We start from the raw sequence: 15476 nt of genomic DNA on the forward strand, positions 1-15476 counted from the left end.
AACGTGTCCAAGATTAATTATTGGCTTAATGGAATAATGGGCCTTTTGTTTACTTATACCAAGATTAATTATTTTTTAACTTGAAGTCTATGATTTGTTAGGTTTATGATTCTGATATTAGCTATGTTTGAGACACACTTAAGTGTATAATTAGTAACTTTCTGTGACTGACCAAAAAAGTTACTGAACAGGTACCGTATTAATGCTAAACCAAAGGCACGACCGATGTGCTTGCGGTTTTCTTTAATGAAGCAATGGCAACACTCCTTGAAAAATCATGCAATGAACTGATCAAAACCCATGGCTACAAGAGGCATAAAAAACGACTAGCACCTGTCTTTACTCCAATGAACTGATCACAAGCTGCTTATCAGGTAATTAACAAAAGTTTTTATGCTTTAAATTGCATGTTAGTTAGTTTGTGTTTTTTTAAAGGGACATGTCGTTTGCTTGATTTGTTTTATTTTATTTTTGTAGTTGTCATAACGTATTTGTTAATGTAGATGTGTTCATCTGTCACTACACTATAGTTATGTTTTAGTGTTTGTTGCCTTCGTTTATCATTACATGATAATTTTTTGTTAATGTAGGTTTCCTTTATGATGAGTAGTTACTGCACTATAGTTTATTGTATTTTGGTTTCATGAACTTCACGCTCTGTTTGTTTAGGGTCTTTCACTACATACTCTAATTATAGTTAAAAACTCCTTTCAATTGTTATCACACTAGTAAAATGTACTAATGTGACAGTGCATAGTGGCCTTAAGTTCCACTTTTTCCAAATGAAAAACTTAATGTTACAATGCAAAAAGAGTCAAATTATTTGCACCTTTCTCTGAAGGTATAATAATAATCATTAAGTTTTAATATTTGATGATGGTTTTATTAAAAGTTTAAAACAAGATTTGAGGTTTTTGGAATAAATATATTATATGCATGGTGTTTAGGGGTTGTTAGTATAAACTATTTGCTTTAGCTATATTATTTGGTTAATGATAGAGAAGTTAAAACATACGATGGTTGACTTGAATCTGAAAAGGAGCTATGCACTCCACCAGTTACATCTGTTTTCCCGGCCACAGTTAAAGTTTTAGGCGAACTCCGAAGACTATTTATGATTTTCACCTAATTTGTAAGAACTGGTGACATGTTTCTTATTTTTTTTACTTTTTCTTTTTAATCTCAATGTGTTGTCTAACTTTAGTCTTAATAGGACATTTTTAACATGTTGTAAACTTGTGTTCATGGTTTCTTTTGGTACTTAATCTTTGCAGGAAGCTATGTGAAAGCTTATAAAGATTCATCAAGCAAGCAAGCAAGCATGTGCATGAAAGAAGTCGGGGCGACGTTGCTACAATCGTTTCTTAAAACAACTTTTTTAGGTTCCGAACCATGAAGTGAACAAGGAGATATAGCTCAAGCGTTGTTTGATATTTAAGTATTTAAGGATCCAGTCTATTTGTGAGTGTATTATTAAGTTATTTGTGTCAGTGCGTGCATTGGTGAACTATTTTTAATATGTATTTTGGATGGTTATAATGAAAGTTTGTTTTTTAAAATGTATTTTGGTTGGTTATAATGAAATTTTGGTCATTCAGTATAGTTATTAAGCGCTCTGACTAAACAAATATATTTCATTCAACACGAAATAGTTAAGAGGGGGTAAAATAGTCATTCTGCAGAGTTATTCAGAGGTCCAACCAAACATCTTACTAGTTCAGCACTTACTGATTCAGAGTCATTTAATCATTCAGACCTCTTAATGGTTCAGCACTTGATGATTCAGCACTTGCCAAACAGCCCCTAAGAAAGCATCTATCTATCTGTGAATGAATATTTCTTGCAAAATTGCTCAAATAATGTAGCCATGGTTGTAGCCCATTCCGACGGTGACATCATGTTGGTTGGATAGTTTGTAATGTAATAATGTCCAAACTCCCATTCTTTCTATTCTAAATAAAAGAGTAGTTTATTGCTAATCATCATTAAATACATATAAGTTAAAACTTACAGTTTACCCTGTTTGAATTATTAGAAAATTGAAATGGAAAATCACACATGACGATAACACATAGTAACATATCTAAGCCCAACACCATTTCCTTTAATAATATTGATTCTTTTAACTATTTATTGGGAATTAAAACTTTTAAGCTCAAATTTAGCATTTCTTTTTTCGTTTCTCGGTTAGTTTATGAGTGACCCTAGGGTCCTACGTTGGGATACAACCGCGCATACTCTTAGCTACGTAAAGGGCACTTGTTCATAGGACGTCTTTTTTAATAATACGTCGGAGTTTACTTTAGTAATATAGTGTAGATTTTGATTGTGTTTCATGTCTTAACACTCTGGCAACTGTTAGTGGTTTTTTTAATAGGCAATAGTCCGATTTTTTGGAATCTCAAGAAGTAATACATTGTTTCTCTTAGTTATGTCGAGGCCGATTATCGTTCTATTTGATGAGTTACGCAATAGTTAGTTAACTTAGTTTGGTTAACTCGTTTTTTTTTCTGAGTTTCAAATTCTTAACATTGCTTCCATTCCCTCAAGTGTGACATTTAAGTTGCTATTCATATTGCTAAAAATATGGTTTTCCAATGGATGAAACACATTGAGTTATCTGTCCTTTTGTTCGGGAGAAACTTCAGGATGATTTAATTTAACCGACTTGTCGAAGCACGAAATGAATCTTACCTGATCCATGACGATGTTTCCACGGATTTTCGAGATGAACGAACCACGTCTTGATCTTCTTCTTCTTCTGCGGCTGCGCCGGCGACCTGCAACTGTGAGACCTGCGATGGCTTTTCTGGGGGTGTGGAGGCGACTGCTAAGATATCCTGAGGATTTCTTGTTCACAGACACAAAAAGTGGTGGTGGCTCTTACTGAGCATGACCATGATAAGGAGGTGGAGACCTCCTTATATAGAGTCTCATGGCCACCATCATGGTACCCTAATGGGCCTAGCCCAGCTAGGGTTACCTCCACAAAACCCCCTCAGCCCAATAACATCGTATTAGTCCATGAAATGAAATAAGCCAAACATAATAGATTTAGGGTCGTAGAACCGGGTTTTAGTACCATACCCCTACAAGCCCCCCCAAGTCCAGTGTTGCTCCTGGGCACGCAAGCGTCTAGGTGGAGCGCTGGACTTTATAAGGTGTGAGGCGGTTTTTTCCCTTTTCTTTGGCCTTGTCTTATTGTCTGAGTTTTGAGAGGTTTTCTTCATGATGGTGACATGTTGTAATAAAAGCCTGCGCGCTAGGCGACTTACAAGCTATAATAATAATGAAGCTCGCGCGTGAGGCGACTTACGAGCTATAATAATAATAATGGAGCTGGCGCGAGAAGCGACTTACGAGTTATAACAATAATGGAGCTGGCGCGAGAAGCGACTTACGAGCTAAAATAATAATAATGCCTGCGCGCGAGAGGCGTCTTAAGAGCTTAGAATAATAAAAGCCTGCGCGCGATAGGCGTCTTATGAGCTTTGAGAATAATAATTGAGCTGGCGCGTGAGGCGACTTACGAGCTGTGAAAGTAAAAAGTAATAAAGCTTGCGCGCGAGAGGCGTCTTATGAGCTATAAGAATAATAATTGAGCTGGCGCGTGAGGCGACTTGCGAGCTGTGAAAGTAATAAAGCTTGCGCGCGAGAGGCGTCTTATGAGCTATAAGAATAATAATTGAGCTGGCGCGTGAGGCGACTTACGAGCTGTGAAAGTAATAAAACTGGCGCGTGCGGCGACTTACGAGCCTATAGAATAATGAGAGCCTGCGCGCATGGCGACTTACGAGCTGTAATAATAAAGAAGCTGGCGCGCGAGGCGACTTACGAGCTTGTAGAATAATGAAGCTGGCGCGTGAGGCGGCTTACAAGCTGTAAAATAATAAAGAAGCTGGCGCACGAGGCGACTTACGAGCTTGTAGAATAATGAAGCTGGCGCGCAAGGCGACTTACGAGCTTGTAGAATAATGAAGCTGGCGCGTGAGGCGGCTTACGAGCTATAATAATAGAGCCTGCGCAAGTGGCGACTTACGAGCTAAGAATAATAAAGCCTGCGCGCGAGAGGCGTCTTACGAGCTGAGAATAATAAAAGCCTGCACGCGAGAGGCGTCTTACGAGCTTTGAGAATAATAATGCCTGTGCGCGAGGCGTCTTATGAGCTGTGAATAATAAAGCCCGCGCGTGAGGCGACTTACGGGCTGTAAAAATAATAACAGCTTGCGCGCGAGGCGTCTTATGAGCTGTGAATAATAAAGGCCTGCGCGTGAGGCGACTTACGGGCCGTAAGAATAATAACAGCTTGCGCGCGAGGCGTCTTATAAGCTGTGTGAATAATAAAAGCCAGCGCATGAAGCGACTTACGGGCTGTAAGAATAATAACAGCTTGCGCGCGAGGCATCTTATGAGCTGTGAATAATAAAGGCCTGCGCGTGAGGCGACTTACGGGCTGTAAGAATAACAACAGCTTGCGCGCGAGGCGTCTTATGAGCTGTGTGAATAATAAAAGCCTGCGCGTGAGGCGACTTACGGGCTGTAAGAATAATAACAGCTTGCGCGCGAGGCGTCTTATGAGCTGTGAATAATAAAGCCTGCGCGTGAGGCGACTTACGGGCTACTTTATGTCACGCGCCACGTGCAGATGTTGCATGCACGTGCGCGTAGACTTTGGTTTTGTGTTATGCGCCACGCGCAGATGTTGCGTGCGCGTGCGTGTAGATTGTGACATGTGAGAGCATGTGATGCGTAAGCATGTGTAATATGCGTGAGCATATGTGATTCATGAACACATGGTATGAGGATTCCCAACCCCTAAGTTTGGCGTGTAGCCATATGGGATCTTAGGAGGATTCCCAACCTTGCAGTTTGGCATGTGTAATATGCGTGAGCATATGTGATGCGTGAACACATGGTATGAGGATTCCCAACCCCTAAGTTTGGCGCGTAGCCATATGGGATATTAGGAGGATTCCCAACCTTGAAGTTTGGCGCGTAGCCATATGGGATATTAGGAGGATTCCCAACCTTGGCGCGTAGTCATATGGGATATTAGGAGGATTCCCAACCTTGGCGCGTAGCCATATGGGATATTAGGAGGATTCCCAACCTTGAAGTTTGGCGCGTAGCCATATGGGATATTAGGAGGATTCCCAACCTTGGCGCGTAGCCATATGGGATATTAGGAGGATTCCCAACCTTGAAGTTTGTCGCGTAGCCATATGGGATATTAGGAGGATTCCCAACCTTGAAGTTTGGCGCGTACCCATATGGGATATTAGGAGGATTCCCAACCTTGAAGTTTAGCGCGAAGCCATATGGATATGAGGAGGATTCCCAACCTTGAAGTTTGGCGCGTAGCCATATGGGATATTAGGAGGATTCCCAACCTTGAAGTTTGGCGCGTAGCCATATGGGATATTAGGAGGATTCCCAACCTTGAAGTTTGGCGCAAAGCCATATGGGATATTAGGAGGATTCTCAACCTTGGCGCGTAGCCATATGGGATATTAGGAGGATTCCCAACCTTGAAGTTTGGCGCGTAGCCATATGGGATATTAGGAGGATTCCCAACCTTGAAGTTTGGCGCGTAGCCATATGGGATATTAGGAGGATTCCCAACCTTGGCGCGTAGCCATATGGGATATTAGGAGGATTCCCAACCTTGGCGCGTAGCCATATGGGATATTAGGAGGATTCCCAACCTTGGCGCGTAGCCATATGGGATATTAGGAGGATTCCCAACCTTGAAGTTTGGCGCGTAGCCATATGGGATATTAGGAGGATTCCCAACCTTGAAGTTTGGCGCGAAGCCATATGGGATATTAGGAGGATTCCCAACCTTGGCGCGTAGCCATATGGCATATTAGGAGGATTCCCAACCTTGAAGTTTGGCGCGTAGCCATATGGGATATTAGGAGGATTCCCAACCTTGAAGTTTGGCGCGTTGCCATATGGGATATTAGGAGGATTCCCCACCTTGAAGTTTGGCGCGTAGCCATATGGGATATTAGGAGGATTCCCAACCTTGAAGTTTGGCGCGTAGCCATATGGGATATTAGGAGGATTCCCAACCTTGGCGCGTAGCCATATGGGATATTAGGAGGATTCCCAACCTTGAAGTTTGGCGCGTAGCCATATGGGATATTAGGAGGATTCCCAACCTTGAAGTTTGGCGCGTAGCCTGATGCGCGCATGCACGGCGATAGAGTGGTGACTCGCAAGTGCGTGTGCGTGGCGGAGGTCTCTTGCGCAAAACCCAGATGGTGGATTCCGCGGCGGCACATGCACGGCTGCGGAGTGAGAACCCCCGGGCGTGCGTACATGGCGGCGGAAGTCTAGTAACTTTTGGATCTGCAATTTAAGAGTCAGATCTGCAACTTTAGACCTAAAATCCATGTCTGTAATCTAGACCTAGATCTGTGAATCAGATCTGGACAGATCTGAAGATTCGGAGCAGATTTAAAACCATCACAGATTCGGAGATCCTGAATCACAGATTCACAGATTCGGAGATCTGATCATTCGAATCACGGATTTTCCTTCTTGCCCAGATCTGGAAGCCTCTTTTTAGATCTATGGATCTTTTTGAGCTTTAAATAGAACAAGCTTTGAAGCCTTTTTCTGTAAACTTCCAGATCTGCGTTTTTCTTGGGAGAGATCTGACAGCCGAGATGAAGATCGAAGGGCAGTTCGTTGCCGTCCCACGGATGGCGCAAATGTCGAAGCACGAAATGAATCTTACCTGATCCATGACGATGTTTCCACGGATTTTCGAGATGAACGAACCACGTCTTGATCTTCTTCTTCTTCTGCGGCTGCGCCGGCGACCTGCAACTGTGAGACCTGCGATGGCTTTTCTGGGGGTGTGGAGGCGACTGCTAAGATATCCTGAGGATTTCTTGTTCACAGACACAAAAAGTGGTGGTGGCTCTTACTGAGCATGACCATGATAAGGAGGTGGAGACCTCCTTATATAGAGTCTCATGGCCACCATCATGGTACCCTAATGGGCCTAGCCCAGCTAGGGTTACCTCCACAAAACCCCCTCAGCCCAATAACATCGTATTAGTCTATGAAATGAAATAAGCCAAACATAATAGATTTAGGGTCGTAGAACCGGGTTTTAGTACCATACCCCTACATGACTCATACTCATACAGCTAATCAACTTGCCGATGTATTCACAAAGAGTTTATTTGGTCATCAACGTTCAAGCACGATTTCCAAGGTGGATTTGTATACACCTTCAATTTGAGGGGTGCTACATGTAGCAAACATCATAGTCCAAATGAGAAGATGACCCATATGAGTTAATGATGGTACAAACGATGACCAACAGTCCATATGATTGATGGAACACTGCAATTTTCGGTGAGTTATGGTTGATATGGATAAATAAAATGTTTGTCTGAATTGATTAGATAGCTAGACGATACATATAGTTAGTTATTTTAGTGGTGATTTTTAGGAGATCGCTAAGAATTATAGATGAAGTTGTGGCTGTGGTGTACGAGAATACATGCCAAAACAAGGCATGTGGGGCTTGGGAATGGTTGATAGTCTATATATATAGGCTGCTCTTTGCCTTGAAAATAGTGGAAAAGTTAGCTTTGGAGAATTATTGGAACTTGATTTTTTATGCATATACGTAATATATTGAAGTTTCAGAAAATATAATATGAATTGATAGGAAAGAAAATTGAGAATAATAAATTATGTATATAGAGACAAACTGAATATTAATAATTTATGTTAGGATCCATTTGACAATAATATCTCATACTTACAATTATTTTTTTTATTAAGTGATACAGACATTGCTTTTTATAAAAATATTGAAGTTAGAGGGTGTTTGGCCTAGCTTATATTTTTGTATTTATGCTTATATCTTTTTTAAGCTTATAGATTATTTGATATCATTTGATAAACTCTTTTTAAATGTTTGGATTAGCTTATATTCTACAAGTTGATTGGACATCTTAATAAGTTGTTAAATCCATCATTTTTAATTTATTATAGTAATAAGTTACTTCAATATTATTAATCCATCAACATTTGAAGGCAAATGAGTAGTTTATCCCCCTTAAACAAATAAGCTTCTTCAAATAAGTTAAAAAACATCTTCAAATAATGTAACACCCCGGCCCGGATTGGGCTAACGTGTCACAATAAACATGGTTTCTAAACAAAAGACATGCTTTTATTTATTTACTTGTCAAACTTATAATACATTAGATAAGGTAGACTTAAGACTATTTTACAAACTAGTACGATTAAAAGATATTTTATTATGATCCTGATGCTTTATTCTTCTCTCTTAACCCTGCCCATAGTAACCTGTGTACCTGTAAAAAAAATAATAATAAAAAAATAAAAACGACGGAATGAGCCGAATGCTCAATACGGAATAATAGGCTCAAAATGATTTAATGAAACGTAACCTAGATTGAACTTATGATAATGATACGATGCAAAGTAACTTAAAGAAAATCAATCGTATCATATGGATGTACCCATGAGCGAACATAAAACGTGTCAACATACAGGTAGCTACTCCTGCATATTTATCACATGAGATGGCGAGTTGGCATACCCGCTATCCATCTCCTTATATTAATCCTAGGACCGATCCATACGCCTCCTAATAGTCATATGTACCACTTGTACTTAAGAGACGTCCTGAACTGATCTCACCGTCACGGGTGGTGCACATGTTGTCGGTGCCGCAACAACATGCTCGTGGGACACTCCACGAGAAGCGACACTCAGGGTATCGGAATACAAATGAACTTATTCATATAACTCATAGCAAACATATTTTCGTAACATATATCGGAACATGCGATAATGAGTATAATCAAACATAATAATATCGCATGACATGAAAGCTAAATCCAATGTTTAATCAGAACTGGAATCCAACGGACATCCAAATGAAATGATAATTCAAAGACGTGAGAAGTTATAAAATATATATTAACACAATGGGTTTAATTAAATATGAAAGCAATGGAAGTGAGGGTAAGGATCCGTACCTTTAGTGCTTCCAAGTAATACCGATTTGTTTTATAAGCGTTTGCCAATTCTACATGTAATTTATATTTCTTTAGAATTATATTTGTTGTACCAAAGCACAATTACTAAATTCTGTAATTTCAATTTTAGATATTTAGTATATTATACAAGAAACTAATATATATATCCAAGTTTTATTACTTATGTCGTTATTGTTATTATTTATACTACAATAGTTAAAATATGTAGTTCATGATTAGATCTTGTGAGATTTACTATTACTAAAGAATAATAGTTTATGTCATGTATTATGAAATTAGGTTTTAATAATAATAAAATATAAATAAATACAGATGAAATAAAAATCAATCCCGGGCTGCTTTTCTTTACTATTATTATTATTATTATTATTATTATTATAATGCTTAAAGTTTCTTAATAATGGATTTAACAAAGTCATGGTGGATGTCAGTTTTCAAGATAACAAAAGTTGTCTTATCCACCTACTTTAACAACCATATGAATTAGTAGATAATTTATTCAATAAAGTTTGGGTTTTGAAGATTTAAACAAGGTGCAACAGATGAATGTCGGATCTTGACCAAGTGTTTAATGGGTTTGGGCTTAACCGTTTTATATATGAATCAAATGGTGAAACAATAAAATAATAACATAAACCTTACTGTTGATATGTCTTCTTCAATAGTTCGCTAGAAAACGAATATGTTGATCGGAAATTTGGTTCGAGCTATGCATGGGGTTTCGGAATATAAGGGTGAACTCAGAAGTTACTAAAAAGGTGAAGATAGGCAGTAATGGTATTATTTTGATTTCGCCAGAGAGTCGGAGTCGTCGGATTCTTGTAACAGAGTATAAATAGCAGGGAAGTTAGATGAGATGGGATTTGTACTGAAATTTTACAATGGGATATATAGCAGGAGTTTGAAACTTATTATCACGGTTAGCGAGATGACGTCCGGAGTAGGGTTTATGGACGGAGGTTGGTAACATGCGCCTAGCTTGTTGGTAGCATGTGATTGTTCTCAGGTGACATGAGGATGGTAGCTTGCTTCATGTCTCAAGACGTGTGTGTGGCGTGTGATTTCCATAAACATTCATTGTAGTAGTTTTCATATACTGTATTACTATATTGATAATTATTATTATTATATGATATATTCTATGTGATTGAAACGTATTATTTTTTTTATTTGCATTGTAAATACCATGGATGTACATAAATCTCATATTTATATCTAAGTGATATTATAACAAGTGATCTTTAACTTGTTAGTTTAGAAACTTAACTTTCTGGTGTAACATACGGTGGTACGAAAACCCGGGTGGACTCTGAGTTTGAACCGGCAACCTTTGCAAAAGGCCTAGTTCAAATATTTTATTGTCAATATTTACCCAAATATGACACAAGTGAGATTCGATCTTGGGTCTCCACAGAAGAAGACCCAAGCCTCCTACCACTAGGCCACAAGTGGGGGACCACTCTAGTTCGAATTAAAATTTATGTTTACTATTTATTTGTTTATTTTGTTTGGTTATTACAAATAAGCTTCTTCAAATTAACTTATATAAGTTTATAAGCCTTTTTTTTGAACAACCAAACAGAGACCCTCCAAACCCGGTACTGGTTAAATTCCCGTAATCGGGATACGCCACTGCCGGTCCACCCCAGATGCGCGGAAACCCCGTGGAATGGGTAAAACCGCCCCCCTGGACTCGAACCCGGGATAAACCCCGGGCCAAGCCTTCATCGAGATAGGTTTCACCACCGCGCTGCTGTATAAGTTTATAAGCCTAAACTAAAAAAACTAAATCAAACACTAAATTAAGCTTATTTTATAAAAAAAAGATATAAGATTTGCTAAAAATGCTAAGCCAAACACCCCCTAAGTCCTGACATGAATAAAGTTTTGTAAGAGGTTCTAAAAACAGTCATTTTAAAGATCATTTTTATAATGATCGTCTAAAACACCCGAAATCTCATGGACAACCCAACTTACTATTAAACGTGGTTAAAGACTATCCCACAATTTATTCCCGCTACATAGTACACAGAAGTGTAGTCAAATATCGAGTGACAGAAAGTCTTACACGACTCACGAACCCACCCACCCACCGCAGCCTTTTTCCAAAAACCCACCACCAAACACACCAATTTATTTTATTTATTTCATTATCAATGGCGGTGGGAGTTCTTGCTTTACAGGGGTCTTTCAATGAACACCTCGCAGGTTCAATTCAATTCAATTCAATTCACATATCTCACTTTGCATGCACAATGTTTAAATTTCAATAACTCATATGTTTGTGTTTATATGCAGCCTTAAGAAGGATTGGGGTAAAGGGGGTGGAGATACGGAAGGCTGAGCAGCTGGATAATATTACCTCGCTTATTATTCCCGGCGGTGAGAGCACCACCATGGCCAAGCTAGCTGAATTGCACAATCTGGTGAGCTTGCTTTATATTGAGATGATCTGTTGCATGTTTTTTTTGCACTCCATGTGTTCGACCAAACTCCTCTGTGAAAATTTATAATTAAAACTGTGGTATTTTTGAATCTTGATGTTCTCTCTAAGTTTAATCCCAGTAAGGGTACCAGGGGCGATCTCGGTGTAATCGGGCTAGCTAGGTAAGGTGATAACATCGCTGTGGCCTTTCGGGTATGGGGATCGGTTTGCATTTTCGGGTACTTGAAAGTTGAAACTGATTGTGAATGTGTTAAAAAAATTATTTTCATTAACTTATATGAATGAACTCATTTCTATTCATTGTTTTCACACCAAAAATACCAATTCCATTTTCTCATTTATTCTACTCTACAAACAATTTTTTCATTCAAATTTTATCTGACAAAATGAGTCGCAATTTAATACTTCCATTCGATTCATCGGATGAGTTTGACTTGAACGAGGGTGTCTCTGGTAGTTATGAAAAGAAATATGTGCCATGTGATTGTTCTATTTATATAAGTTATGGGAAGTGTTTGTTTTTTGTGTTTTTAAACATATAATGTAGTTTCAATTTACAAAATGAAAAAAAATGAATTCGGGTACTTTTCCATGTGCCCGTAGTACCCTAAGAACAAACCACAAAATATAGTCAGAATGTATAAAAATGATTTTTTTTTAATTGTTATTTGATCACATTGTTTATCTACATCTGAACTCACTTGGTACTCTTTTGGTAGTTTCCTGCGCTTCGTGAGTTTGTAAGAATGGGAAAACCAGTTTGGGGAACTTGTGCTGGTCTTATCTTCTTGGCAGATAAAGCAGTTGGTGAGAGTTTGTTTAATTAATTATCAGCAATTTATTTTATCAAACTTCTTAATAAGCATATATATTTTTTCATTTGTTAATTTCAAACCGTTCTGTTTTTCAGGACAGAAGATAGGAGGTCAGGAACTCGTTGGAGGGCTTGATTGTACAGTTCATCGTAATTTCTTTGGTAGTCAAGTAAGTACTATTCTTTCTACACTTTTATGGTTATTTTTATCAATAAAGACCTTAGGTAAAACTGAAAATATTCGAAAATGTTGGTTTAATGGGAATGTAATTTTTATGTTTTCTTTTTAAATGTTGCATACAGATTCAGAGTTTTGAAGCCGAGCTTCCTGTACCAGAGCTTGCTGCTAAGGAAGGGGGCCCGTCAAGTTTTCGTGGTGTTTTTATCCGTGCTCCTGCAATTCTAGAAGTGGGACCTGGTGTTGAAGTGCTGGCTTCTGTCTCTATTAAAGAGGTAAGTGTTTCTTGTTTCTTGATAGTTGATATGTTAAACCTTTTAGTTGTTTGTAATTTTATATAGTATTAGCATCATAACTATTTAAACATGGTCACATTTGTTTTAATCAGTAGATACAATTTATCATCTATTTAGACTGTTAATTACTTAATTTATGTTAAGAGATTCAGTTTTAACCATGTACTTATGAATGGGTCAATTCAGGTTATGTTTTGCCTGTAACAGGCCAAAAGGTAAAATAATACTGTATTTGAACAATTTAGGCTGCACTGGGTGGAATCTTTGCAACTTGGGTCGGGTGATGTGAAGTAATAACCTGTTAGTAGGGCTGGTGGGTATACACGATAAGACACGAACACGAAATGTGTATACCTGTACACGACACGAAAACTTATCGTGTACCTGTATTCCAAACACGAACACGAACCTGTTACTACCTGGTATACACGATAAAACACGGTAATACACGTTAAGAGTTGTTTAGAAACACATATTTGACAACCTGTTTAGTGAAACAAAAGTCGGAGAGGGAATGTTCGTGATTGGTGATGACTGAGAAGCATAGGGTGAAAATGTTTTAGGAATTTAGGGTTTGGGATAACTTATAATTATATATATTTAATTATAAAAATCTAACCAGGTACTTAACATGTACTTAACAGGTAAACATGTATTTTGCCTGTTTAGACACGGAAATTAACAGGTAATTTCGTGTCTACCTGTTTAGTACACGAAACCTGTTAAGACCTTACTTGTTACCTGTTAAAGTCGTGTAGGTACGTGTCGTGTATTCGCGTCTCGTGTATAAATTGCCAGCCCTACCTGTTAGTCATGTAGGTTGGCTATAAGGATAAATAATTAGATATTTATAAGATTTATTATGTGTGATTATGCGATTTGTTATTTATAAGAACAAACTGGTTAGATTTTGTAAACAGTTTGGGTTGTACTCGGTTACATTGCTTACTTATCAAAAAACTATTGTTATGTTTAGGTTCAGGTACTTACAAATTAAGATTTATATGCTGTTTATTGATTATGTATGTTTTAACTTTTAAGTATGTTCAAGTGTTCTATAAGAGTATGTTTTAACACTTTAAGTGTGTTATAGGTATGCTCTATGAGTGTTTTTATATTTTAAGTATATCAACTATATAAAAATCATCATGTTTAATGACTTTTTTAGTATTTTTTTTAACACGCAACATTAATTCTGTGTTGTTGCAGCTGTAATAGTGTAATCTGATTACTGAATTTGTATTTTAAATCTTTAGAGTGCATGACAGTTTATTTTTTAGGGGAGTGCTGAATCTGAGAGCAAAGTGATAGTAGCTGTGAAGCAGGGGAATATACTAGCAACTGCATTTCATCCTGAATTGACTATTGACTCAAGATGGTATTTCATATTTCCACTTCTATATTATTTATATATAATTTAATAGGTGGGGACATGGATGGGTTAGACACACTGGCTAATGGGTCAAAATGGTAATGTAATAACATAGGTGTGTGCATGGGTTGGTTTTGGGCTCAAACAAATCAAAAACCGAAAGTTTTGAAAACCGTTTGGCTTTGGTTTTACCAGTTGGGCTTGAAAATTTGGGGCTGAAACAAAATTACCAAAAATGATAAATTGGGTCTAAATTTTTTCCATAATCATAACTAACCGATTATTACATATTTGGAGCTAAAGTTTTTGGGCTTACACTATTATCAAATTCTTATAAATTACTTAAAATTCGTTTTTTCGGTATGGTTTGTTTGGTTACATCTCGAACTGAAAAATCGATTATTGTCCAAAAAACATAAACCAAATCGTACGTTTTACTGGGGTCGGTTATTTAGTTTGGACATGTCAGTTATTCCAGCTAAGGTTTTTTTTTTTTTTTTTTTCTCGGTTTCATGCTCGCTCTTTATTAGCGTGGGTTGAACCGGTCAGGACCTGCTGCTTTGACCCAATATAGTTTTTGTCCAAAAACGGTTTTTTTCCCAATCAATTTGATGCATTTGAATAGTATATTTTTTAGCTAAACCTTTTGATTTAAACTATTTGACCCGTTAGTGATTAAACATAACCTAAATCGACTCAATCATAAGACGTGTGTGTTATACACTGATGTTTGTGTTTTTACAGGCATAGTTACTTCATGAAAATGTCGCCTAGCAACAACGAGATAACCGCAGCAGGTAGCAGCAGCAACTACTATGAAGATCCAGAAAGCTACCTGTACAACAAGCAACCCAAAACCGACCTTCCTATATACGAGTAGCAACACATTTCATCATGTAGGTGACCGATTCTTTGAGTCATTTAACAATGGAATGGCTCTTCACAGGGTCTGCAACTTTCAGTTTTGTGTATATAACAATGGAAATTGTTTTATTGCTACTTTTCTTTTTAGCCAAACCTTTTCAAATATTGTTTTTCTTAAGAATTGAGTTTTCTAGTTGCAGTGAACCCTTCAAAGCTATATCTCATGTAAACAGGTTGACCCGCCAATATGTTTAATGAAACAAGTCAATTTGCTAAGACATGCATGATCATTGATCAATTTAACCCATTCTTTACAACGCACTCCCCGTTGTACTTGTATTTTTTTTTAAGTTTTTCTACCCAGTTATGGTATAATACGCTTCTAAGTTGTTTAAAAAACGTATATACGTGGAACCAAAGAAAAGCATTGTTTGTTATGTAGATGAA

At 37.7% G+C, this 15476-nt stretch overlaps 1 protein-coding gene across 1 annotated transcript; it reads left to right on the top strand.

Moving 5' to 3' along the window:
• Positions 1-11212: 11212 nt before the first annotated feature.
• On the top strand, positions 11213-15329 carry LOC143578202 (putative pyridoxal 5'-phosphate synthase subunit PDX2). Its single transcript, XM_077061859.1, has 7 exons — positions 11213-11267; positions 11358-11485; positions 12225-12312; positions 12416-12489; positions 12623-12772; positions 14074-14171; positions 14910-15329. The coding sequence occupies exons 1-7, from the start codon at positions 11216-11218 to the stop codon at positions 15043-15045; spliced, it is 726 nt and encodes a 241-aa protein (XP_076917974.1). The 5' UTR covers positions 11213-11215; the 3' UTR covers positions 15046-15329.
• Positions 15330-15476: the final 147 nt, after the last annotated feature.

Source organism: Bidens hawaiensis, unplaced genomic scaffold (genome assembly GCF_021521415.1).
Source record: "Bidens hawaiensis isolate Kalapana, Puna unplaced genomic scaffold, B.hawaiensis_p1.1 tig00029060_1, whole genome shotgun sequence".
Taxonomy (NCBI): Eukaryota; Viridiplantae; Streptophyta; class Magnoliopsida; order Asterales; family Asteraceae; genus Bidens; species Bidens hawaiensis.

Excerpts from the sequence above, each read along its gene's own strand:
- LOC143578202 (XM_077061859.1), top strand. The coding sequence starts at position 11,216 with ATGGCGGTGGGAGTTCTTGCTTTACAGGGGTCTTTCAATGAACACCTC. Across the intron at positions 11,268-11,357 it reads TTTCAATGAACACCTCGCAG|CCTTAAGAAGGATTGGGGTA; the intron begins GTTCAATTCAAT and ends GTTTATATGCAG. Across the intron at positions 11,486-12,224 it reads TAGCTGAATTGCACAATCTG|TTTCCTGCGCTTCGTGAGTT; the intron begins GTGAGCTTGCTT and ends CTCTTTTGGTAG.